Here is a 27,134-nt window from a genome sequence, read left to right as displayed (position 1 = left end):
CAACACCCTCCCCTTGCCGGCTAAAGATGGCTCAAGGCCCAATTATGTATAAAAGCTACTAAAACTCAACCTAAGATTTATATAAGAAATGTCAATGATAACATGATGTAAAAGGACAATTTAAAATGTTAAATGTGGCGAAAAAAGGGCCAAATTTCAAGAGTCATAGTCATTTTGGAAGTTGCCAACTGAATCCGGGACAATTGAAGACAGGAAATCTTCCAGTTCTGCAGGTGTTAAAGTAGGAAATGCATCATCAAGAAGGACCAAGGAGCCTTCCATAGCCTGAGCTTCAGCCAAGGCAACAGCATTCTGTGGTTTGCCCAACAATGAGTTCAGAGCTGCATCCTCCAGGAAGGGCAACTCATAAGCAGCTTACTGTAGCAAGTGCACCCTCAACGCGCATGTCTGGTAATGAGCCCTCAACGAGAACATCAACAGATCAGCGTCCAATGAAAGCAAGCGCTGCGTAGAAAGACAAACTTTCAGTGCATGTTTGAATGAACACCAGAGGCACCGAAAACACCCCCGACCCCTTAACAAGGCAAAATCCTCTAATGATGACCTTAAGGGCCTCTCAAACTGTGCCAGCCACAGTACAGTTCCTTCAATATGTTTAAATAATACATACATGTCCTGTCCAAACTCCTCCTTGAAGTGATGGTCTAGCAGTGTGAGTGGGGAAAGGCACCAGTTCGCACCTACACATAGTTTTACAGGGACAAACAGTGCAAGCAATACGGGGGAGTGGTTAGAAAATGTACACACCAATTGTTTAATCTCCCGCACCCAGGACCCCACTTCTCTAGAATCTACGCAGCAGTCCAACCAGGATCAGCTCCCATGCACCCATGAATTAAAGGTACCTTTCCCTAGTGAGTGGGTGGCAAACTCTCCATATGTTCAGTACTTCGCAGTACCTCAATGTCATGAAAGAGGTGTGAGACACTACTGCGACACCTTGGCAGAACATGTGAGTGGTCTACACTCTCAGCGAGCACACAATTAAAATCCACCCCACCAAGTTATAGAGAGGGCCCCATGGAAGTGATTTGACCAGACAAGCAGTATGAAAAAAAAAACAAAAAAAAAACGGGGTTTTAGTATTTGGGCCACAGCAATTAACAATAGTGTTATGCGAGAATATTATCGCCCACGTTATCGCATCCCTACCCGATCATCACTCGGGGAACCCAGTGATATGTACCGCACCCCAGTGAACTAGTATTACAGTACCTCTTGCATAAGAAGATGAGGAGGAACATACCCTCTAGGCTTCCCATTTTGCAGCAAATGATGTAGAGTTAGAAGTGACACCACAAAATAAAATGATGGGCAGCGTATTGAAACTTTTCAAACACTCACCCCAGTCACAGATCTGGCTTAATCCATTGTTATTTTGCTCGCCACGTCACCCCAGTCTGGACCCAGCCATACGCATATCAGTCTTGACCCTGCTCTCAATGGGAACAGTATAGCCCAAACTGCCATGCCAGGTCCTCCCTTGGCTGGAAACAAGCATGCTGGGACCGGTTTCGGGGTATCACCCCTCATCAGCTAGGCTGGCTTTAATCCAGTGGTGCAGCGAGCAAGAGACAAAAGTCTGGGCATACCTTAGCCACTTAGGGCACATATAGCAACATCACAAAATAAAATGATGGACAGAGTGTTGAAACTTTTCAAACACTCACCTGAGTGACAGATGTGGGTTTACATCATTGTTATTTTGCTCGCCACATCACCCCAGTTTCAACCCAGCCATATGCAAGATAGTCTTGACCATGCTCCTCATGGGAACAGTTCAGCCTGAACTGCCAAGCCAGATCCTCCCTGGACCGGAAACAAGCATTCAGTCCATAATATTTTTGTGTTGCTATAGTTACCCCAAAACTGGTCCCAGGATGCTTGCTTCTGGTCCAGGACCTGGCCTGGCAAATCGGGCTGGTCTACTCCCTCCTATGGAGAGGAGGGTCAAGATTGATATGCATATGGCTGGGTCGAAACTGGGGTGGCATGGTGAGCAAAGAAACAATGGATTTAACTCAGATCTGTGATTGGGGGTGAATGTTTGACAACGTTTAGCATTCCGTCCATCATGTTTTTGTATTGCTATAGCTGCCCTAAGTGGAAGGGTATGGCCAAATGTGGGTCTCGTGCTCAATTGGGTCAGATGACGTGGGGTTGGAATACTGAAGCACCACAGAGGACACATATGTTATGTCACAACAATGAACACTTAATACGAACATAATATCTCTCTCTCTCATCTCTCTCTCTCATATGACCCAATCCCATCAGCAATACAAACCCACCCATTCCATACAGCGCAAAACATATGAATGTAAAACACCTCCAGCAGTTCAGGAGATAAAACACCAAACACCCATATTGAGGGGTAACATGCAGAGTACAACCAGGGAGATAGTGGGGAGTCATCCTTGTTGTGCCGAGTGTGTCAGGGTAGACTGGACAAGGGCTCACCAAGCAAGGAGAATGTGTCAAGTGGTGGTCTCAGCAAAAAGCTTAGGGTACAGGAAGAACTACGAAGTGGCAGTGTCAAACCATATTGAAGCTTCAAGGATGATAATATGCGCCCCATGTAATGGAAGCAAATTCTAGCCCAATTCAGCACATGGTAAGGAAGTGCAAGATGAAACAGCCAATTGCGCCAATTCAGGGTCACAGACAGGATGTTTATGCAAAAAGTCTGTTACTTGCTGAAGGTTTGTGAAGAAATGGTCTCTGCCATGTAAAGAGATCTAAAGACAGGCAGGGTATAGCTAGGGGGATCAACAGACTTGTCTGCGCACCATGCCCCAAATTTCTTCCTATGGCAAGTGTACACCGTTTTCGTGGAGGGACACCTGGCTGCCAAGATTAAGTCACAGACTTCAGGTGGAAGGTCAAAAGCTGTCAACTGCCACAGCTGAATGTCCACTCAAGAAGGTGGGGACTGGACAGGTTCGAGTGGAGAACCCTCCCCTGCTACTGCGACAGAAGATCATCCCAAAGAGGCAGCCTGATCAGAGAGTCGATGACCATGCTCAACAGCTCAGGACACCAGTTTCTTCAAGCCCAGTCCAGAGCCACAAGGATTACTTGGGCCTCGTCATTCTGATCTTCTTGAGAAATCTGGGCAGAAGCGGTATGGGCGGAATGACGCTCAGTAGGCCTGAGCTCCACTAGAGATGAAAAGCATCGCTGAGTGAGTGCCGCCCTGCAAACTCTAAAGCGCAAAACTGCTGACATTGCATGTTCTCTGCGGAGGTGAAAAGATCTAACCAAGGCTCACCCAACTTCTGAAAGAGACCTTGATGGAGAAGCCATTTGTGATCGACTAAGCACTGTCAGCTGAGTTAATCTGCTCTGATGTTCAGAGAGCCCAACAGATGTTCAACCACCATGGATATGCCCTGCTGTTCCAGCCACATTCAAAGGCGCAATGTCACTACTGTGAGATCTGGTTGGGGAAGGGAGAGGAATCGCCTTCTCATTCCAATCGCGGTTAGTTAGCCACCACTCGAGATCTCCGTGAGCAATGCCAGGACTTGCCGAAATGCTGGCTCCCGTGTCCCTTGCCATGCATGGCATGGTGACTGGAGGGGAATGGATGTGGTGGGACGCACCTTCCATAGCGGCGAAAGGGATGAAAAGCAGACTGAGGTGACAAGGGGCCACTGCAAGGCTAAAAAACCTGAATACTTGAAAGAGTCTGCTTTGTCGCCGAATAAATTGGTGCCATCAAGGGGCATGTCCAGAAGACTGGCTTGGACATACCCCATAAAGCTAGATGTCCTCAACCAGGCTTGGCGCCTCAGGGCCACCGTCGATGCAACCACTCTGCCCAGTGAGTCGGTCGTGCCCAGTCCACATCCGATTGTGAACTTTGATGTGTCTTTCCCATCAGTCACAGCTTGAGAGAGTACAGATCGGGCCTCCCCTGACACCTGTGGCAGCACTTGTGCAACCATATCCCACAGCACGTGGGAGTAAATGCCCAAAAGGCATGCAGTGTTCACGGACCACAGTGCCAGGCTGGCGGAAAAAAACATCTTCTTCCCAAGTTGGTCCAGCCTTTTGGATTCCCTATCAAGGGTTGCGGAAGGGAACGGGCACTGGGATGTTGAGGCTTGGATAACCAAGCTCTTGAGAAAAGGTTGTTGCATCAGGAACGCAAGGTCAACGGGCAACAGGCGTGTACACAGGAGCCCCTGTGCTGGGTTTGGACCAGGTACCCAGCAGGACATAGGTAAGAGCTTCATTAAAGGGAAGCAGGAGTTTAGAGGATGAAGCCCCAGGCTGAACCACCTCTGTCAGGAGGTTAGTCCTGACTGTCGCCGAAGGCAGCTTGAGGTTCAGGACCTCGGGCACACTTTGCACCACCATGGAATATAACACTCAGTCCTCCGTTGCCACAGAAGGGGGAGAAAGCATGCCAGTGTCAGGGGAAGTATCCAGACCACTGGCTTCACACATGTCCGAACGGCAGTCCATAGAGTCCTGTAGATGGTATTCTAAAGGTTCCAGCGACCCCTCCCATTCCACACCGAACCCCAACCCATAAGAATAATGATCAGGATCTGACATAGGGGGCAAGGCCCCTGTCGAAGTCTGAATCGGGGTTTTGAGACTCCAGTCCGGCACCGTGCTGGAGTCAGCAATGAGGATGGGGGGGTGGGGGGGGGGGGGGGGGAAGAGGTAGACACCCCCAGGGGCACAGGCAGTGTCAGGAGCATTGATGTCAGAACCAGCATTAGGGAAGGTCAAAGTGATATGACTGACGCCGGTTCGGATCCAGGAATAGATCCATGGATGCCTCCTAAAGCCGAGGCCAAAGCCACCAGTGCATAACCTGAGGAGGCCCTGTCTGACCCTGCGGGGCTCCAGCAGGGAGGGACTGCCCAAAAATGAGGCACACAGCCTCAAAACTCTCCGAGTTGGGCAGGGGTCGCTCTGGTGCCAAGAAACTCGGGGAGGTACGAAGCCAACCCAGACACAGGCTCCGAGGAGGGAGGCCTAGAATGACAATACTCCTTTTCCTTCATCTCGTTGGCCGACGACAAGGTGAAGTAGAAGAATGCTTGTTCTTCTTCGACTTCTCCTTGTGCCTAGACTTGCCCGACCATTCTGAAGGCCTGAAGTGGGAAGATGATGAATCAGGGCTCTGCGACCGTTCTCTACACTTTCTTCTTGATCGAGATCAGAAGTGACGTGAAGCAGAGAGTCAGGCCGCAAAGAGCTTTAGGGACCACTTGTGTGTGTGTGTGTGGAGGCGGAAGGGAGAGGAAAGGCAGCGGAGGCACCTGCTCCCATAAACTGCCTTTTGTCAGAGAAGAATGGCAGTATGGCATAGGTTAGTGGACAGACAAGGAGAGGACTGGGTCACACCTCACCCCCACATGTATGCCAGGAGTGTGGGGACATGAGCAGACCCCTGCCCCAGGAGCATAACTGCACACTGGGCTGTTCCATATCACCAGCACTAGAGCAAGTCAATTGCAGGGCAGGCCCGCATCCTTCAAGGATCTGACCTCCTCCTGTGCGGGCCTAGACAATGTAGGTTTGTCAATCCCCCAGGGCACAGCGCCAATGGCAAGGGCCACAGACGAAAGGGCAAGACTGCAGCAACCCAAGTTCACTCACTGTTACTGTGTGGCCTCTCCCGGTGGCCCCGTGTGGCACCTGCTGCAGAAGCAGGCTGCACAATAGATTCCCTGCTGCTGTATGCTCCAGCTGCTCTTCGCTCTGTGGGGAGGTGGGGTTGGCCACCCTACTGCATTCATGGGTGACGGCTGAAAACAGCCGCAGGCCACTTGGTTCAAGGATGATGCCTTTGGGTCTCTGCACCCAAAAGTCCGGCGTCAAATGGGGCCAGGCCGCTGGTCCCAGGTTTGGCCAACTGCAGTGGTCTCAATTGCCGGTCGGCCCTGCAACTCAGTTGAATGCCTGCCCCACACCACAAAGCCAGCAAAAGTAGAAAAGACTCAGACAGGAGTCTCAGGCACCACTGATGAGGCGGGGTGATGGAGGATATTATCCCTAGACTGCAAGAGCGTCACAAGAGTGAGGCCCTCTTGCATGCTGGCTCTCTGGCACCCCCACCCAAGACATAACTGAGTATCTCATTAACATACTCAAGTCATTACCTATCCAGACCGTCATTTGGCTTAACCAACTTGCAACAAAACCTATCAAGATGAAAGTATAACCTCCCCAAACCCTTTCTCTGTATTGTCCCTACTAAAGAAACCCCTGGCAGCCAAGGTCCTGGAAAAACTAGTGAATGGGAAGATCTCTACTTTTACTGGCTACTAAATATCTGAGTCAGGTTTCAATGCTGCTAACAGCAACAGAACAGGTTTTCTGGCATCCAGCAAAGACATATGCCACATTCTGTGGAGGGAGGTTCTGCTGCTTTGATCTTTCTCAACCGGTCAGCATAATTTGATAAGGTCTCACATTCCACCTTGTTCAAGCATCTTCACGATTTTGTCATTTGCCTTGCCGCCCACAAAGGGATGAAAATCTTTCCTCTCAAATATGGCCCAATCTATTTAGCCTTCACCTTTTCAGACACTTCTAAGATAGAGTCCCATTCTCTTCAATTCATACATGGCCCCTCTCACAGAAATTATTAGATCCTTTGGATTTGATATTGTATCTTACGTGGACTACACACAACTTGTTATTTCAATATCAGATAGCATCATTACAACTCAGGCCAATTTCAACTCTTACGTGTTAAAGGTCACCAACATTATGAAAAAGACTGCCTTGTGTTAAATGGCACCAAAACAGAATTCATTTCGTTTGTCAAATCTTTCGGTCCCATGATTGGTGGCCCAGAGAGTTGAGTCACACAATGTAGCCCATCAACTCAGCAATTAACTTGGAGAACATTCTCAACAAACACCTTGCGATGTCAGACCAAATCACAGCAGTGTCTGTTGCATGTTTTGGGATTGTCAAAATGCTCTGTGAAATATTTACTTGGCTGCCCATTCAGGCATGCAAATCAGTAATTCATGTTTTAGTTAACAGCAGAGCAGACTACTATGTGGTTATCCCAGAATATCTAACAAGTGATAGAAAGTGAGGCAGTTCAGCTTGCTCAGAACTTTCCAGCCCGCTCATCAGTTTCCAGTTTTCTCTGGGATCTTCAATGGCTACTTGTGGACAAGCGTGCACTTTTAACACTTCTATTCATGCATATAAGTCCTTGCGTAAGACTGGTCCTCAATACTTAACCAAATGGAGCTCCTTCCATAGGCCTTCTCGTGCTCCTCGTTCATCTATGCTATATCTGGCTGCCACCTGCCGCGTTTTCCAGTATAGATCAGGTGGGTGCTCTTTCTCATAACTGGCTGTCAAAAGCTGGATTCCCCTACCCCTCTTTTTATGGACAGGGAACAATGTCAATCTGCAAAAAAAGCTGGCTCTTTTAAGTTGTTAGTTTCAAACTATTGTTTTTACAACCAGGATGCACTTTCCAGGGTGATATAAAAGTTTTAAAAATCCACCATAACCAAACTGCAATCTTACCAGAACTTGATCCAACCCTGACAAAAAGTTATCTAACAACCAAAACCTAACCCCATCTGACCTCACTCGCTTATAATCTAAATAAACCAAACCATCACAAATTTAAGTTAACTAAATACATGATATATTCTAACTGAACCTATCCAAAACCCTTCCTACCAAAAATATAACCTACGAACCACAAAGCATAACCCTAACAAAATGTGATATAAAAAAAACATAACCATACCCAGATGTTTTGTAACCAAACTCCAACACAAACTGAACGTAACCAAAACCTTAACCAAAAAACAACACGCGTAGTGCCTAATCAAACAGGATACAAAGCTACAGCATAACCTAAAAACATACTATTAGGAAGCACAGCATAATCCAAAAAAAATAACACAATATAGTGGAACCAAAATAAAATTCTAAACATAACCTAAGGAAAAAAAAAACAAAAAAACTCAACTAAAACTGAACTTAACACAACTTCAAGACAACCTAACCACAACCTAGTCCTATTAACAAATATGAGCAACCCAAAACACAATCTAATCAAAACTCAATGTACCTAATCAAAACAAAGTCCACACCCCAATCCTTCCAAACCACACCATGACCTAATGTAAGCAAATCGCAATGTAACAAAATGATATACAAGACAAAGGCAAACATTTAAACCCCAATCTTATCAAGAGATAACCATGCAAATCTAATACCTACAGAAACACAAAATATGCTATTGAGAACACAACATAACAAAAAAAAGAATAACCTTACCAAAACCTACATTTCTCAGTGTGGCCAATCCTAAACAAAGCTAACACCGTAAACCAAGCAAAAATAAGTTTAAAAAATAAAACCCCAACCAGAACTTAATTCAAGCAAATGAAATAACAAAAATGAAACCTGAGAGATGCAGGTTATAAGCAACCATAACTGGGGAAGGAATTCACTAGGTGTGAGATACAATGATTGAGACACCTAAGGAAGTCCAAATGGTTTTAGGCGAGTAGTAGTGGGGGTAACCACATGGGCATAATATTATCTACTTTGTGTAGTTCAATAGAAAACAAAACAAAAATACAATATAATTCAAAAAATAGATAATACATAATCTAAACTAAACATTGCCCACATGAAACACAGGATCACCTCACCAAAATGTAAGAAACCAAACTAAGCAAAGCACAAACGATGTTTGATCAAAATGTAACCGAAGCAAGACATAACCTAATTCAGCATAAACACAACCTAATTCAACCTAAACAAAACCTAATACAGCCTAAATAAGATCCAAATCAACCTTAGCACAATTTAACTCAACCCAAACAAAATCCCACCCAATCTCCAACTTAAAACATAAATATATCCCAATCAAATTATACCCTGATAAAACATATGAGCCTAGCTTGGTCGGAAAAGTGTCTAGCCAAAGCTTAACCAATATCCAGCATAATCAAAACATGCATAAAAACCCAAACCTAATCAAATGGTAACCAAAACCGAACCCAAATAAAGCACAACCTAAGTTAACAAAAGCACTGGATACCCTAACAAAGACTCAACATAAAAAATACATAACAATACCAAACTCTTATCTATACAAAACATAGCCTAGGCCAAAGCATGAATAAGCCTAACCAAAACGGAACTCAACTTATCAAAACTACAATGCAACTTAAGCAAAATCGAATCTAACCAAAACAACGTACATAATCCAAAAATAACCTAATTAAAAGACAACCTAACTTAACATTACCAGAGCCTTTCCCAACATATGTTGACCAAAACATTCCCAGGCCCACCCCAATCACAACCTGACCAAAACATAAACCACAGACAATATCACCTAACCCCAACCTAACCAAAATGCAGTATAATACAGAATTAATCTCTTCAAAACGTTAATGAACTAAAACAAAAACATTATTTAGCTCAACTAAAACAAAAACATTATTTAGCCCAACCCACACAATGTATAACAACTTAACCACACTAACACATAACCTACCTTAATCAAAAGATAACCTAACCAACAAAATATTACCAAAACCTAACTTGCACAACCCAGACCGTAAAGTACACAAACCTCAATATATTCCAACACAGTTAAAAAGAATCCTAACCTTTTTAATTAAAAACTATGAAAACCACAAAAGAAGTCACACAAAAATTAACCAAACTCCCTATCCGAATTTTAAAGAAAACCCAGACTAGCCAAATTTTAAACAAACCCCAACCAAAACAAAACATAATTAAAACACAGCCCAACCAAAGTGTAACTAAAATTCAACCAGCCCAAGAGCATGACCAAGTCAACCAAAATTTATCTCTTAACTAAAAAATATAGCCTAATAAAACATTATGTGACTTAACCAAAATACAGAATGACTAGACCTAAACAAATTATAACAATCTAAACTAAGCAAAACAAAACTCAACCAAGCACCTAAACAAAACTAAGCAACATATCTTAACCTAACCAAACCCTGTACAACGTAAGTGAAACATAACTCAACCTAAACCCAACCCTCAACCAACTCAATACAATCCCAGTCTAACCCCCACAAACCTCAATCAGGCTCAAATAAACTATGAACCCCAACCAAACCCTAAAATCTCAAAACTCGAAACAAACCTACAAAACCCAAATTCAACCAGACTCCAACACCAAACAAAACCTGTGGTTGGTCTTATGTTGCAGGTCACATACACATTAATACTACTTGTACGTTAAAATGTGTTTGGTTAGGTTTTTCTTAGACCAGCTATGGTTGAATTTATATTTATATTGCTTGGATAAGCACACGGATGGCTCACAAAAAAACGAGACACACGAAATACACATCACAAACATCAGTGGATGGGAATAACACGGTTAGGCTTAAAGAGAACACACAGAGGATTACAGAATAGGACGTTTAGGTTGTGCTTTGGTTAAGTCAGATTGTGATTAGAAGAAAGTAGATTTGGTTTTAATCCAGAGTTTAATCAAAACGTAATACCTTAGAGTCTAGTCCACTACATAGGATCTCTGAAATGCTTTGGGAGAGCCCTACAATTTACACCGAAATCTGGCATTATCTCTCCAACCTCCATCTAATGCATCACTCACAAACAGGAGATTCAAAATGGATTCCTGGGTTACAACTCGTAAACACAGCACACACACAAACAATGCTCAGCCTACAGCACATACGAAGGGTAACAAAAAGGCAGTTCATGTGCCACAATGATGGAGCGAAGGACCTGATTGAAGGACACTGACAGACAGGAGAGGCCAGTAGGCAACACATACATTGAAGACAACTAGTAAAAAGACCTAACTTTCAGATATAACCTTTTGCTGCCACCAATGTTAATCCTCCACAGCAGAGGGAGCTGAAATTAGTTGCAATCAGAAAAGATGGTGCACAAGGTGTGCCCTCCCAGGCCACAAACACCAGCACTGGGACACATTCCTTGCCATATCAGGCTCTTTGTTCACATGCATGAGTGTTGGGAGCACAGAGGCCAGATACAGAACATCACTAGCTAGAGAATATCGCAAATTGGGGAAACTCTGACCCGGGGTGCACACTTGTCTGAGCAGAGGACCTTTACAATCCTAATAAAAATATAATAAAGGCCTAAGGAAAACTGAGACAAACCTAACCAAAACCAGGATTAGAGCGGAATGAATGATCATGTGACTTGGAAAAGGTTAACAACAGCAACCATATATTTGGCATTATTTGCACACTGTCAACACCAGTTTGCAGATAGCCAGTTGACGCAATACTGCATAAGACCAAAATCAGGCACAGTCAAAACAACTGTCCTGTTATGTAATAAAGCACTTTCTGGTGCTTGAAACCTACAATTATATTTTAATTGAAGGAAAATAAGCTATTTATAATAGAAGGAAACATTCAAATTAAAAAAAATAACAAAAGACAAAATATAACGATGTCCTGATAGCACTAGAAGAATATAAGCTTATCTATCAAAATAATGATTTTTATATTCAGACTACCAAACTGATTGGAAACTCAAGGTACCATGAGAATCATGCATAAGAGTCATGAAAAAAACAGCTTACCGAAGCACAGGCCAAAATTCCAAAGAATCCAACTTTTTGAACCAGGTTCTGCACAGCCAGTCTAGCCCGGGAGGCTAAATCCTAAAGGAAAACATTGTTTTGTTAGCAGACTCATTTAAAAATGACAGTTTTGTCATATTATGCTATTTTGTTAAACCAATAATAAAAAATGGCAGAAGTTGGAAAACAGAATTTTGGTGAGGTAGAGGGAAGATGAGGTGCGGGTTGGTGTAAAGCTTAGTGCAGATGGTAGAGTATGTGGTAATGGTTAACAACATTGCAGGTTGTGAAGGGTGTAGTTATGGTTTACGTGTTCTGTGGTCATTTAAATGGTGCTAGGTAAGATGGTGCATTGAGAAGTGGGGTCTGTAATGTGTGTGGTGTGTATGGTATTGCTAGACCGCATGGGGGAAACGTTGGTATGGTTTAAGATGTGGTTGGGGTATAGGTGGCACAAATTGTGATGTGAGTGCAGAGTGCCAGTGTAAGATTTTGTATAGTACAAGTAGAGGCATAGTTGAGTCGTAGTGTAGAGGTTGCAGAGAGTAGGTGAGGTAATTTTTGGGAGGACTACTAGAGCGCATCGAGCAAAGGTATCTACAAAATAGCTAGTTGTTGTTCTGTGTTCAGTCTAGAGTTCATCAAAGCTGAGAAGCCAGACTTTGTAAATAATCAGAGTAGGATTTTGGTAGGGGATGCTGAATAATAACTATGGTGTCTTACTGACCTTGGTGAACTTGTCAGAAGATCATGACACCAGAAACCATTAGATGCCAACGGAGTGCATGGTGGAATTGTTCTGCATTCCCAGGGAACGTTTTGTTCTATTCTTTCTGGTTTTATCAGCTGTGTAATTGTTTCAGGTGGCTGATCAAAAGGTTACCAATTAGGACTGATGAAAAAACCTGTTGCTCGAGTCAATTTGCTTGGCGACCTTTCTGTCAATCACTTCTTGGTGATTGACAATATACAATATCGGGGTTACCTGCACCTTTCTGGGTCATTTTATGAAATTCTCTGAAGCACAGGCAAACCATAAACAAACATCTTTCCTGATGATCTGATTACTTTACTACCCCCAAAAGAATAAAACCTCACTGGAGGAAGTCTGCTATATCCGTGTTTCATCAAACATGTTCGCCTACTTCCAGCTGTGAATATCTTTCAGCAGCGGGGAGTAAGAAAATAAGTTACTTACCTGTAACTATAGTTCTTCAGTATTGGAATCTTTCATAGATTCACATGCTTGAATCATTCCCCATTGTCGAGATGGGAGTCCCTGGTACCTTAGAAAAGATAATATTTCCATAGACATAATAGAGGCCTAAGGCCTTACTCTTAAGAAATCTATCCAAGTCATTATGTAAAAAAGGACTAAACTCCAGAGTCCCCCAATCAGATGACCCCACCCTCTAAAACTCTCCTGAGAGAAGCTCCAGTCCCTCAGATTTTCCAAGCACTAGTGTGTATCATTAAAAAATGATCGAGAGAAGTAAGGTGAGCTTCTCCGGGGAGGCGGGTGGGTCACATGTGACTATGAAAGAGTCCAATGCTGGAGAACTTTAGTTACAGGTAAGTAAATAATTTTCTTACTCCAGTATTGGAACTTTCATAGATTCACATGCTTGAATCAGACTATAAAACAGTATTTACGGCACACATTGCATTGACAATAAATCATTAGAACTGTTGTAAGATAGGTATTTTATCTGATAGAGCACAGTATTCTAACATGTAAAGATGCTGTCACCTAGAAGTAAAATTATTTATCTTCGTAAACAATGAACGAGTTACTTACCTTCGGTAACGACTTTTCTGGTGGATACATTAGCTAACTGTGGATTCCTCACCTAATGAATACTCCCATGGCGCCAGCATTCGACGGAAATCTTCTTCCTAGCTTCTGCACGTCGACGAGGATGTCACATTTGCCCACGCGACGCCGTCTGACGTCATGCAGGCAATAAGAGGTCCTCGCCGACGTGCCGACGTCAGTACCAACATTTTTTACGTGCCTGAGAACAATAATCCAATGCAATGAAAGATAAAGGCAACATTTCATAACATTGTAAACTACACATCATTGCAAGAAAATGGCTATAGATTTAATATAACTTTCTTCTTTTTTTTTTTTTTAAAACATATATACACTAAATATGTATATACACAAAGAAATATATATACAAATATCCATATATACATAATCTATTGCAGTCCTAAAGACCAAGAGGAGCACACTCAAGGATTACTTGGTGAGACCAAAAAGGCAACGGGGAGGCGGGTGGGACCGTGAGGAATCCACAGGTAGCTAATGTATCCACCAGAAAAGTCGTTACCGAAGGTAAGTAACTCGTTCTTCTGATGGATACAACTACCTGTGGATTCCTCACCTAATGAATAGAGTCCCAATGCAGTACCGCACTCGGTGGTGGGTGCCTGTATGGTCAAACCAAGAAATCCTGCAGCACTGACCGTGCAAAATGGCCGTCCCTTCTGACCACAGAGTCCAAGCAGTAATGCCTCGCAAAAGTGTGAAGGGACGACCAAGTTGCGGCCTTGCAGATGTCGACCACAGGAACACCCCTAGCCAAGGCCGAAGTGGCCGACTTAGCCCTGGTGGAATGGGCTCTAATACCATCAGGAGGATCCTTCTTTGCTAAAGAGTAACAAATTTTAATGCAAAGAACAACCCACCTGGAGAGTGTTCTCTTGTGGACTGCCTTTCCTCTCCTCTTGCCCACGTATCCGATGAAAAGCTGATCATCCAGCCTGAAATTATTCGTTCTGTCTATGAAGAAGCTTAACACCCTCTTTGGGTCCAAGCGATGAAGTCTCTCTTCTTCCTTTGAAGGATGAGGCGGAGGATAGAACGTGGACAGAGTAATTGTTTGAGCCAAATGGAAGGGTGAAACAACCTTCGGAAGGAAAGCAGCCTTGGTCCTCAACACCACCTTATCCCCATAAAAAGTTGTATAAGGGGGTTTTACCGATAAAGCCTGCAACTCACTCACTCTCCTTGCAGATGTTATGGCCACCAGGAAAACTGTTTTAATCACTAAGAACCTTAATGGACAAGAATGCATAGGCTCAAAAGGGGACTCCATAAGGAAAGTCAGGACTAAAGACAAATCCCATTGAGGCATAACAAAAGGTTTTGGAGGGTATTTATTCATAAGGCCCTTCAAGAATCGAAGTACTATAGGAGATTTAAATAACGATGGTTGGTCTGGGAGACAAATGAAGGCTGACAAGGCAGACAAGTAACCTTTAATAGTAGCCAATGCACAACCTTTCTGCGCTAAAGACAAAGCAAAAGATAAAACATCTGACAAATGAGCACGTAAGGGATCAATCTGTCTCTCCCCACACCATACCACAAATTTAGACCACCTATTAGCGTAGATAGTTTTAGTGGAGTGTCGCCTAGCCGATAAAATAACATCCACTACTTCTGGCAGGAGAGAGAAAGAACTCAGATTGCCCCATTCAATCTCCAGACATGTAGGTGCAGGCTCTGGAGCTGGGGGTGTAGAACCTGCCCCTGCGACTGCGAGAGGAGATCTGCCCTGAGAGGGAGAGGGAGACGGAGCGGAGCGCACAGTGAGAGTTGGAGAACGTCCGTGTACCACACCCTTCTCGGCCAATCTGGAGCTATTAAAATGACTTGAGCCCGATCTTGGCGAATCTTCCTCAGAACCCGAGGAATCAGTGGTATGGAGGGAAACGCGTAAAGCAACTGGTTGCACCAAGACATCTGAAACGCGTCCCCCAAAGCTCCTTGCAAGGGATACAGGAGGCTGCAGAACGACAGGCAGTGTGCGTTCTCCCGAGTGGCAAATATGTCTATCTGCAGAAAACCCCACACCTGAAAGATGTGAAGGACCAGTTGAGGATGGAGACGCCACTCGTGATCGGTCGAGAAATGCCGACTGAGACTGTCCGCACTGTCGTTGAGAATTCTGGCCAGATGATTTTCTACCAAGCAAATCCGATGGTCCTGAGCCCAGGATCAGAGCCGCAGAGCCTCTCTGTAGAGAAGGTACGACCCTACTCCTCCCGGCTTGTTGATGTACAACATCACGGTAGTGTTGTCTGTCAAGACTTGAACTAACTGACTGAACGTGAAGGGACAGGAAGAAGGCCTTGATAGCCGGAAGTATCGCCCGTAATTCTAACAGATTGATAGGAAAAGTCTGTTCCACTGGAGGCCAAAGACCTTTGATCTCCACGTCCCCCAGATGAGCACCCCACCCTAGAGTTGAAGCATCTGTTATGACCGTAGCCACCGGAGACGCTAGTGAAAACAGCCTTCCTTGGGAAAGGTTACCGTCCACAGCCCACCATCATGGATCTGCTGCAGTGTCTCTGGAGATCGTTATCGACTCCTCGTGATCCCCTTTGTGTTGAAACCACTGCCTGCGGAGGCACCACTGAAGAGCCCTCATGTGCCAGCGTGCATGTGTGACCAACAGAATGCAAGAAGCGAACAGACCGAGCAGGCGCAGGACCTTGAGGACTGGAACAACCGCTCCATTTTGAAACACTGGAATCAACCCCTGAATGTCCTGAATCCGCTGAGGTGGAGGATAGGCTTGATTCAATGCTGTGTCCAGTACTGCCCCTATGAACAGGAGGCGCTGAGAGGGCTCCAAGGGAGACTTGAGCACTTTTACCGAAAAGCCCAGACTGAACAACAACTGAGTTGTCATTTGCAGGTGATGCAGCACGAACTCTGGAGACTTGGCTTTGATCAACCAATCATCCAGGCAAGGGAATACCGATATTCCCTTCCTCCTGAGACTTGCTGCAACCACCGCCATCACATTCGTGAAGACTCAAGGTGCTGAAGTAAGGACCGCAAACTGGTAGTGTTGCAACCCCACCCCACCACAAACCGGAGATACTTCCTGTGCAACTTGAGAATAGGGATATGAAAGTAAGCATCCTGCAAGTCGACAGAAGCACCTGCGCCAGAGTCAGCATCTTGAATTTCTCCTGTTTGAGGAACCAATTCAAAATCCTCAGATCCAGGATAGGTCTCAATCGAACATCCTTCTTGGGGATCAGGAAATATCTTGAATAACAACCCTGACCCCTTTCCTGCTCTGAAACCAACTCCACTGCGCCGTTTGATAACAGGATTTGAACCTCCTGCTGCAACAACAGGAGATGGTCTTCTGAACAAAACAAAGGACGGGGAGGGATTAGAGGGGTAAACTCCCGAAAAGGAACCGCATAACCTTTCCTCACAATATTTAGAACCCAGGAGTCCGATGTGGTTAACTCCCACTCGTGGAGAAAAAGTAACCTTCCTTCCCCCCACAGGAGAAGTTTGACTCAAAATGGCTAGAAAACTAGAGCTGTTTCCCTTGTTGTGCTCCCCTAGAGGAAGAGGATGTTGCAGGGTGCTGCTGGGTGGCCCCTCTTGTCCAAACTCTCCCCTGCCCTCTAAAGGATCTATATGGGAGGCTGGCAGGCTGTTGGACTATGGACTGGGGTCTCCCACGATAAACGGCTCCACACCCAAACCCCCTGAACCTCCGAAAGGACCTGAAAGGGGTAGTAGTGGAAGCCTGCAGACCCTACGACTTCGCTGTGGCCCTACTGTCGTTGAAGTGCTCTAAGGCAGAGTCAGCTTTGGCCCCAAACTGCTTTTCTCCGTCGAAAGGCAGGTCCAATAGAGTGGGTTGGAAATCTGTAGAAAAGCCAGAAGACCTCAACCATGCATGCCTCCTGGTAGCAATTGGGGTACCCATCAGCCTGGCCACTGAGTCTGTAGACTCCAGACAGGCTGGATAATTTGCTCAGTTGCAGCTTGAGCGTTCGACAGGAACTCACCGATCTGATCCTACATCTCCTGCGGTAAGTCAGGAACTACAGCTTTAGCTGCGTCTATCAGGGCGTGCACATATCTACCTAACACACAGGTAGCATTTGCCGACTTCAGGGCCATACTGCAGGACGAAAAAGTCTTCTTGGCTTCATTCTCTTGGACTCTCTGACCAAAGGAGTAACAGGGAAGGAGCCTGGTGCCAAAAGAGCCAAACATGAGGCTTGGACCACTAAACTCTCCGGAGTCAGATAAAAATCCCAGATCTCCCAGAGCCACCCTGTACCTTCTTGCAACAGATCTGCTCACAGCTGGCAATGACACAGGCTTCCTCCAAACCTCCAATATAGGCTCTATAAGAGCATCACTAAATGGAAGCAAGGGTTCTGCTGAAGCCGAAGAAGGATACAGGACCTCGGTCAAACTGTTTGTTTTAACCTCAGCAGCCAGCAACGGAAGGTCCAAGAAATTTGCCGCCTTCTTGATGATAGACTGGAAGGAGGCGGCTTACTCTGTAAACTCCCCTAGAGATGAAATATGCCATTCAGGGGAAGTGTCCAGCCCACTGGCTGAGTCTAGGCCCTGATATTCCCCCAAGGGCTCAGCAATCTCTCCTTCTTCCAGCAGCTGTATCTGGTACTCCTGTTCTTCTAAGAGCCTCAGTGCTCTCCTCCGTGACCTCAACCTGGCCTCCAATCTCGGTGTCAACAGAGTTAGCCAACATCTACGACACCGGCTTCAGGACCGATAGACGCGGACCAGGAGAAGGAGAACCCACTACGATCCAATCCGGACCCATCCGGCGCCGTGGACACATGAGGTTCAGTCATCCGCATCGACTGTGTATGAGGCGACGTCATCGGTGCCGTAGGCCTATGAGGCGATGTTACCGGCGGTGAACCGGCACCCTCAGCTGGATAAAAAGGCATGAACGGCATCGGCTTTTATGGAGCCTGAGAGCCTATTGAGAATGCAAAGGGACCCGTGGGACCTGCCGGTGCACCAGCAGGGGCCATAGCATTAAACATGTTGAACATGGCATTCAAAAAATGCCGCTGGATCCGCTCCCGGAGCAGGGAAGGCAGGATACCGCTGATCTTCCTGTGGCACTTGCGCTGGCTGGACATCAGAATCCTGCACCCCAGCCGAAAAGTGAGGACTCTCTTGGGGTACAACCACCTCGAAGACCAATGGCGCAGGAGAAGCCTGAGGGCTTTAAGGTTGCGGAGTCACCATAGGACTAACCTCCCACATCGCACGATGACGTCTAAATAGAGATCTGGATCGTGAACGACCTCTAGCCGAACGACGCCCAGAGTCGTGTCGGCAGGACACAGACTCCTCCACGTCATGCTCCGAACTTAGGCACCATAAGCAGTCATCATGAGGGTCCGTGACCGACATACGACCCTGCAGTCCTGACAAGGTTTAAACCCTGACATTCTAGGAGGAGACATTGTAACCAGAGACAAAAAGGACACCTTTGAAACAGTAGCTCCACGAGAGCTAGGAGAAAAACGTTAGCGTCGAAGGCACGGAAAAAAGGGAACTGACGTCAGCGAGGACCTCTTATTGGCACGGTGACATCAGATGGAGTTACGTGGAGCTGCGCAATTGTGACGTCCTCGTTGACGTCGAGAGCTGGGAAGATTTTCCGTCGGATGCTGGCGCAAGGGTGAATTCATAAGGTGAGGAATCCACAGGTAGTTTGTATCCATCAGAATATATCTCTATTTGTATCCATAAAAATAAAAGGATAACCACACCAAAACCGGAGCCCCCCACACAGTTGATCCAAATCAGGTAGCATATTTAGTCACTAGGAAACCTAAGACATTGTGTATGATGTCTGTGTTGCGTAAACTTGACAAATATCAGACTTAAGACAAGCTTTAACTATGGTTATGTCTTGCATATTGTATAGGATTCTTTGCACAACTCACCCCCTTTTTTTTTTTTTTTTAAGAATATTCCACTGTATTTTGAACTACTTTCTGCATCATGAAGGCCAACTATTTCTCTGCTGTTGCAAGAAAATTGACAGCTCCAGATGCCCAACTTAAAGGCCTGATTTAGAGTTTACCAGATGGGTTGCTCTGTTAGAAATGTGACAGATATCTCATCAACCATATTACATGTGTATTGTATCCTATGGCATTGATAATATGGTGGATGGGATATCCGTCAGGTTTGTAAGGGAGCAACCGATCCAACAAACTATCTAAATCAGGCCTCAAGGGTTTTAGGGCTGGTGGAACGAGTTTTCCTTATTAGACTACCACGAGCACAGCTGTTGACGTTCACAAGGTTGACAGTCATGAGTCATAGAAAATGTCTTTAGGTATGCTTATTTTGAACTTACTCAGGTAGTAGGTTTTATAATTGTACTACTTCTTTCTTGAAATTCTCTTTTTCTTAATCAAATGGATTAGAGTAATTTCAGCATGCACTTTTCCTCTCCTTTTGTTCCATGTAAACTCAGTATTATTTACTGGTGAAGCTCTTGGATATCCATTATTGGGACTTTGGTGCTATACCAAAAGACAATAGCACTGTATGGGTGGTTAGCCGGTGATTCACTGTACAGGTGGTGGTATACGATAATTGGTGGTGTAGGAAGGTTATTAAGGGGTGACAAAGAGTGGGACAGGTGAGAGGTATGTGTGTGACAGCTTGATAAACAGAGAATGTAGGTGGGGCAAAAATGTAATAGGGTTTAGAGTGAAGATAGTGATGTGGTTGGAAGGTGTAGTATACAGGTGGTGTAGAGTGTAGGTAAAATTGGTAAAGTAGCAATACAGTGTAAATGGTAGTGTAGGTAGAAGTGGTCATATACATGGTGCTGTGGGCATGCGTGGGTAGGATGCATAGTGCAGGTAGAGGATTAAGTGAAATCTGATGTAGGATAGTGGAGAAGACAGTACTTTGAGGACGTGAATAAGAGAAAGAAACCTGTACTGTGGGAAGAACGAATATTAGGGGTGTTTGTAACTGTTGCCATGGGGGAAAAAAGCAGTCTGGATGAGTAGAAAAGGAAATCAATATCTGCAGGAGAATAGCTGGTGGTTTAGGTGCATAAACTAGGCAATGTAGGTAGTGAAGAAGGATGTACTGGATGTGGAGGTGATGAACATATCTGAGGAGATTAGTGCAAGAAAATGTGGGGGTACAGGGGAAAAGCACAGGATGGCAGTGTTTGTGAGGGTTGCGTTAGGTTAGGTGTAGTCTGTAAAAGGTGGTGCAAGAGTTAGGTGGCTGTGGAGGGTGTAGATGGTGATATAAGGAGTTGGTGGTTTACTATGGGGTTCTAACCATTATGTTGTGGTGTAGAATAAGGTGGTATAGTGGTTGCATGTTTAAGTTGGGGATAAAGGTGGTACTGTGGGGTGCAGGCCTTGGGTAGTTAAAGGAAGCAAACAATACATTCTAGGAGAAGCAACAAGAATAACAGCAGGGAAGACCTTCTCCTGCTACCATTGGAAACACAAGTAGCCAGGAGGAGTAAATATGACCACGCACCATGTTCTGGAGGGCTAATGAATAGGAGGTGGGATAGAGAGCATAGCTGTAGAATAACTATGCATGTTTTGATGTAAATGGCAATATAGGGTTAGGTGGCAATGAGATATGTAAGGTCAGTTTGTCTGATTTATTTTATTTATTTATATAAACTGACCAACAGGGACTTGGACTCCAGCAGAATGGCATCTTAGACGCACAACCCTGCTTAACAGGCCTTCCCAGTGATCACATTTTATTACGTTTGTCTGTTTTGTAAAAAGGTCGATCGGATCTTATGGAAGTCATTTCACGCTGTGCTAGCTGCCATTGGCATCCACAGTCCATAGCACTGATCGACCATGTGCCCTGTATAGCCTGAAAGAGTACTTTCCTCCAGGGCAATTGTCATTCACTTGCCACCCATAATCTTGACATTAACCTCCTTCTGAGAGACCTGAAACCCACAGCTTTTTTTCTTACAGAGGCATTGGCTCCCGATGTAGCCTTAGCTTTGCCCAAAGTCTACTCGATAATCAGGTTAGATAGAGCCTCTGCAAAAGGGGGGGGAGAGGGAGGGGGGGTTTGGATGCCATTATCTTTATGGAAACAGCTAAGGTCATTTCCAGTTCTCTTCAGCTGCCAGATAGAGTATGTCTTTCTCTATTTAATTAAATTCTCAGTGTTGTTTCTCAGGGGCCCTATTATATCACCCCAGTGCAACAGTTCTTACAACCATTCCTGGAGCAAGTTGCTGAACTAATATGCAACAAGCTAAACTTCACTATTCTTGGTGATTTTAATATTCACGCAGAGAATCAAGATAATGCTGTGACTAAAAGATTCTTGTCTGATGTGGCTGCCCTGGACCTAACACATTTAGTCAGAGGCCCTACACGTAACAAAGGTCACACCATCGACCTAGTTTTTAGTAATGCAGCTGGTCTAACCGCCTTGCCCCCACCACCCCTCTGGCTTGGTCAGGTCATTTCCTAATCTCCCTTAACCTGCCCACCCCAGCACAAGGTAAAACCTCCCAAATTATAACTCAACCTTATAGGTGCTGGCATACGATTAATGTTAGAGAGTGGATTAGTACTTTAGAGAGTCTGAAACCCGTCTTGAGGGGGAATATGGTTTGTTACCTAGAGCAATTCAACGAACGTATCACCAAAAGCCTAGATATTGTACTCCTCTGTACGTTAAGGTCGGGGGGACTTCTGAAAAAAGGTCCTCCTTGGTTCTCCACCCACCTACGTCTATAAATGAGGGGATGCAGACGTTTGGAAAGAAAATGGAGAAAAAATTATGATACTTCACTGAAAGAAGATTACGGGAAAGCCGTTAGACTGTTTTGTGCAGAAATTAAATTAGCACAAAGCACTTATTATGCCACCAAAATAGAACAGAGCTGTAACTCTCCTAAAGAGATTTTTCATCTATTAAGAGAAATGGCCCACTCTCATCTCACACTGAATCTGTGGGAGCCTCTCATAAACACAGTAATAATCTGGGATCATTCTTTCAGCAAAAAATCTCAGACATCTATTCGGCCTTCCCGATGGGCACTCACAACCCCCAAGCTCTTAGTGAGGAACGTCTAAACGGCACAGCAGTGCTCTCACAGTTTACGCCACTCTTTCCAGAACTGGTTTCAAGATTATTGTACACCTTCAAATCTGGTTCCCCTCTGGACCCCGCACCCCTACAATTTTAGCACTAGGGTCATCTATAATAGTGCCTACTCTGACAGACTTGTTGAATCTGTCGCTGCCCAGTAGTACCACGCCCCCCCATCAGTAGAAACATGCTATAGTGAAAATTCTGCTTAAGAAACCTAATCTAGATGTGTCTGTGCTCAATAATTATAGGCCCATCTCCTTGCTGCCAGCCCTCTCTAAGATACTCGAAAAACATGTGAACACTCATCTTTCCTACTTCCTAGAGGACAATAATATTCTTCATCCTTCCCAGATGGGCTTCAGACCTTTACACAGCACGGAATCGGCAATGACTGGAGTCACGGAAGGAAGCGCCTCGATCAGGGACTGGTGTCAGCAATTCTTCTTCTTGAACTCAGTGCCGCATTTGACACTGTGGATCATAAAATGTTACTTCAGAGAATGAGGGAAACTGGAATTACAGGCAGTGCTCCGAGCTGGTTCTCCTCTTTTTTTAAAGGCAAGATCATTTCAGGTACTAGATCGTTCTTTCTCCTGCTTTAATAGCAGCTGGGGAGTGCCACAGAGCTCTTCTCTTAGCCCCACTTTATTATCTATATGTCGCCACCGGCAAAGATAGGGGAGCCATATGGTCTCTCTCTAGATTCATATGCAGATGACACTCAGCTTGTGGTCTCCTTCTCAATCGAGCAGAATTCATCAGAGTCGGTACTTGACCCCTGTCTACGGGCAGTGTCTGAATGGATGGCTGATAGTAAACTCAAACGGAGATAAGACGGAGGTCATGATACTAGGCCATCATGCTCGGCCGAATCTAATTTCCCCCGTGCTTCATTTGTTAGGAGATCTGCCCCCTTCTAAGGGATACATCAGGAGTTTAAGAGTATGGCTTGATCTATGCTAACCATGGATCCATCAGGTGAAGAAAATGTCCTCCACTTGCTTTGGTACATTTAGACTCCTTAGAAAGGTGTTAAAAATGCTTCCACCTATTCCAAACAGACTCATCATCCAGGCACTCATTATCTCTCACCTGGATTATGGTGATGCCTTGTATCTCGGTGCTCCAAAATATGTTAAAAAGAAACTACAGGTGGTGCGGAACACTGTTGCCCGCCTTCTCTTCAATATACCTAGGCATGAATCAGCCAATTCAGCTCTCTCTGCTCTGCATTGGCTTCCAATCGAACAACGGATAAAGTTTTAAATGTTGTGTTGTATCCACAGAGCACTTTATAACAAAGATCCTCCGATTTTGCAAACCCTTGCTTCTTTCCAAAATCCTGTTAGACATCTCAGATCTTCTTCGGTGGCTCTAGCCGCTATCCCTTTAATAAAAAAAAGTCTAAATTGGGCGAAAGGTCTATGTCCTATCTTGGTGCCAAGATGTAGAATTCTCTGCCGTTGGCCCTATGACAAACCAGCCACGATCTATCCTTTCGTCGTCTACTTAAAACATGGTTGTTTTAACCACTGTCCCTACGTCTGTGTTTTGAAGACCTCCGTTTAATGCTTGGAGACCTTTGGGTAGCCATGCGCTCTAGAAGTCCTCATAACATACCATAACATTTATTTATTTAAACTGACCAACAGGGAGATGGACTCCAGCAGAATGGCATCTTAGACGCACAACCCTGCTTAACAGGTCTTCCCAGTGATCACATTTTATTACGTTTGTTTTGTAACAAGGTGGCTGGCAAGCTTTTCTATAACACTTTAGATGAAAATCTTTCATTAATGTATGTTAACAAAAAATAGATAGCTCCATATTCAAGTGCACCCTAATGCATCCCCGAAGGAAATCTATCAACCTTACTTAAAAGCATTTTTAACTTCACACTAGTTTGTTTTTTTCCAAATAACTTATTGCAAAGCTTAGTACAGTGGTGTTCCCCAAAGAATTCTAAAACAGGAGTGTCCCACGAACTAATCAGCACAGTTATAAATTATTAACTCTTAAAACACAAGACCCTATTTAACCTCCCAGTAATGATGTGTACTTGTTTTCCTTGATCTTCCTAGTAGACCTGAATATCTCCATCTAAACTTCAGGATCCGCTTAATGTGTAATTGATATTCAGAGCCTCTGCTTCGAATGGTTGTGAGGTGTGTCACCGCACTCAGTCGTACCAAATTGTGGGAGCCCATCTCCCATGGTTAATTGTTCCAATACCATAATTATATAAAGCAATTCATATGAAAGTAAGAGGGGCACACCGTAAAGTGTAAACAAATCTCAAATAATCGAGACAGATATGTATCAATGAAGTTAGTATTATTCCACAGGTGTTCGATGAGATGCACAACTATAATACAAAATTATGAAGACAGTTCACGGTTAAAGAGGTATTCTTTATTTCATTCTTTTGAGACGGTAAAAAACCTAGCCGATACTTCTGACCAAGGGATGTGTAGGCAAAATGGTCATGTTACAGAATGTCCTACTTTCTCATTAGGCTTAACAAACTGAGCTGTTGTTGAAGTGTGGCCCAGCAATACAGACCCTCCTTTCTGGCATGGATATGAAGGGAATGCTAAAGTAACAAAATGATGGATGGAATGCTCAAATTAATCTCAGTCACTGGGAATAGCTCGGGCTGCATCCCAATCCATACTTTTTTTGCCTACCATGCCACGTCAGTTCGGACACAGCCATTTTGTGTGTACTTTAGTCTGTTGTCCTAAGTATAAGGGTATGCCTAGGTGGTGGCCCTGTGCACACTGTCACTTGAATCAAGCTGTACCTGGCTGATGAACTCATAACTAGGGCAAAACCGGTTCTGGGTTACTAGTGCTCCGGTTCAAGAAGGACTTAGCCTGGCAGTTCCGGCTGGACTGTTATGATTGGTGCTCGGTCATGACTAATTCGCATATTGCTGGGTCTAAACTGAGCTGGCGTGGTGTGCGAAATAATAATGGATTGGGATGTGGCACAAATAATTACCAGTGACAGAGATTAATTCAAGCATTCCATTCATCACTTTTTTGTGTATTTCAGTATGCATGTGAAGGGAGCAAGGGTATGGGGCATCATAAATATCTTAAAAGAATTCCAGGTGGTCAGTACATGAGCCAAGGTGACTATTCTTAATTTCTTAAGTAGAAAGATGACGCTAATCTTGATGAAGTGAACTATAAAGATTAAGCATGGTATCTTTTTAAAACAATATAATGAATAAAAGTCCATGCCTTTAGCTCTCTCAGAAACAAATTTAACTGTGCACAGGACTAGGGGCTGCTGAACATAGACAAGGCGTTATAGAGAAATATACCTATTAGTGCGATGACTACGGGATAGGCAATTTGCAACTAAAATAATGAAAGGACAAACCACACTTCAATGGTTATAACTGGAGGTATCTGTAACCCATGTAAAAGGAAGCAATACAGTCATCACCTTCAAAGGCTGTGGCAAGAGGTCCTTAATGGGAAGTCAAGAAAACTTCTTGTGATCTTGGCAGAAAGGTGACTGTGACCATTGCGTTACACTAGGGACTAATTCTTGCCTGAACTAGATCTGTCTGGCCTAGCCCAGCTTCAATGTTGTTACAAAGCAGACAGACTTGGTGTAGATAACAGAGACTCTGCCATCGCTCTACTTGTCCTTGACCGTTGGTAACTTATATACTGATAGCAGTCACCTCTTGAAAGGGATACTGCTCTGAGTGTCTTCAATGGCTGTCAAGTCTAAGTCATTTAGGCACACTGTTTAAATTTTTTTCAAACTAGCACTTCTTCCTAATTGAACTGCATTCACAAGAGCAGTAAAATAGGCATTAACACATTGAAATCGTGAACCAATCCAATGTTATATACTACAGGAGTTACACCATATGTATCATTTTATTTTCCTATATAAACACCAAACAACTGCCAAACCTCCCACCAATCATAAAATAACTATAATGAAGAGAGGAGGAAGCTAGGACGCAGGTCATCATTTTTGTTGAGAGCCTTGACTTTAACTGTCAATAAATACTATGCAAGTGCTATTAAGTGTTTCCCTAAACCTGTTATTTCCTTTCTAGTGAGATGCGTACTCTTGGACATTTAACATGGACATAAACTAGCCCAGTGTTTCCTATACTTCCACTGCCCCAATTTTTAGAACAACAAACTTTTGCGATCCACCTAGCTTTAATGGACACAAGGGCGAACAATAAAAAAAAAATGTGGCAGCGCACTGTCATCTTCAGACCGTACATTTTTCATTCAAATGGCCACTAAATTTGAACATATTACAGTTTTACTGACAAAACAATACCACATGATAATGTGTGCAAATCGTGTTTCTGTGAGAAACATATCAACTGTGAATCACCAAGCATCTCGATTTGTTTTGACTCCATTGAAATCTTCGTTTACATCACACTTCAAAATTACAAGAAATTGAGTGCTTTCCTAACTGTTGAATGTGTACAGTTCCTTTACATGTTATTTACATTTTGTGTATTACAAAACCAATGGCACCCTACAGCTTTTCCTTTCATTCTTCTTGTACCACAGCATTATT

At 44.3% G+C, this 27,134-nt stretch overlaps 1 protein-coding gene across 4 annotated transcripts in view; it reads right to left on the bottom strand.

Annotated features, from left to right (window-relative positions):
- The window catches only part of VMP1 (vacuole membrane protein 1), a 682,493-nt gene that overhangs the window by 175,343 nt on the left and 480,016 nt on the right, over window positions 1–27,134 (bottom strand). For all 4 annotated transcript variants that reach the window (XM_069226431.1, XM_069226430.1, XM_069226432.1 and 1 more), the window contains one exon: window positions 11,612–11,692. In XM_069226431.1, the coding sequence (XP_069082532.1) occupies window positions 11,612–11,692 (81 nt within the window). The remainder of the gene's footprint in view (window positions 1–11,611; window positions 11,693–27,134) is intronic.

Source organism: Pleurodeles waltl, chromosome 3_1, assembly GCF_031143425.1.
Source record: "Pleurodeles waltl isolate 20211129_DDA chromosome 3_1, aPleWal1.hap1.20221129, whole genome shotgun sequence".
Taxonomy (NCBI): domain Eukaryota; kingdom Metazoa; phylum Chordata; class Amphibia; order Caudata; family Salamandridae; genus Pleurodeles; species Pleurodeles waltl.
Note: the sequence above shows the minus strand (reverse complement) of the source record. Positions and strands in the feature narration are given on the sequence as shown.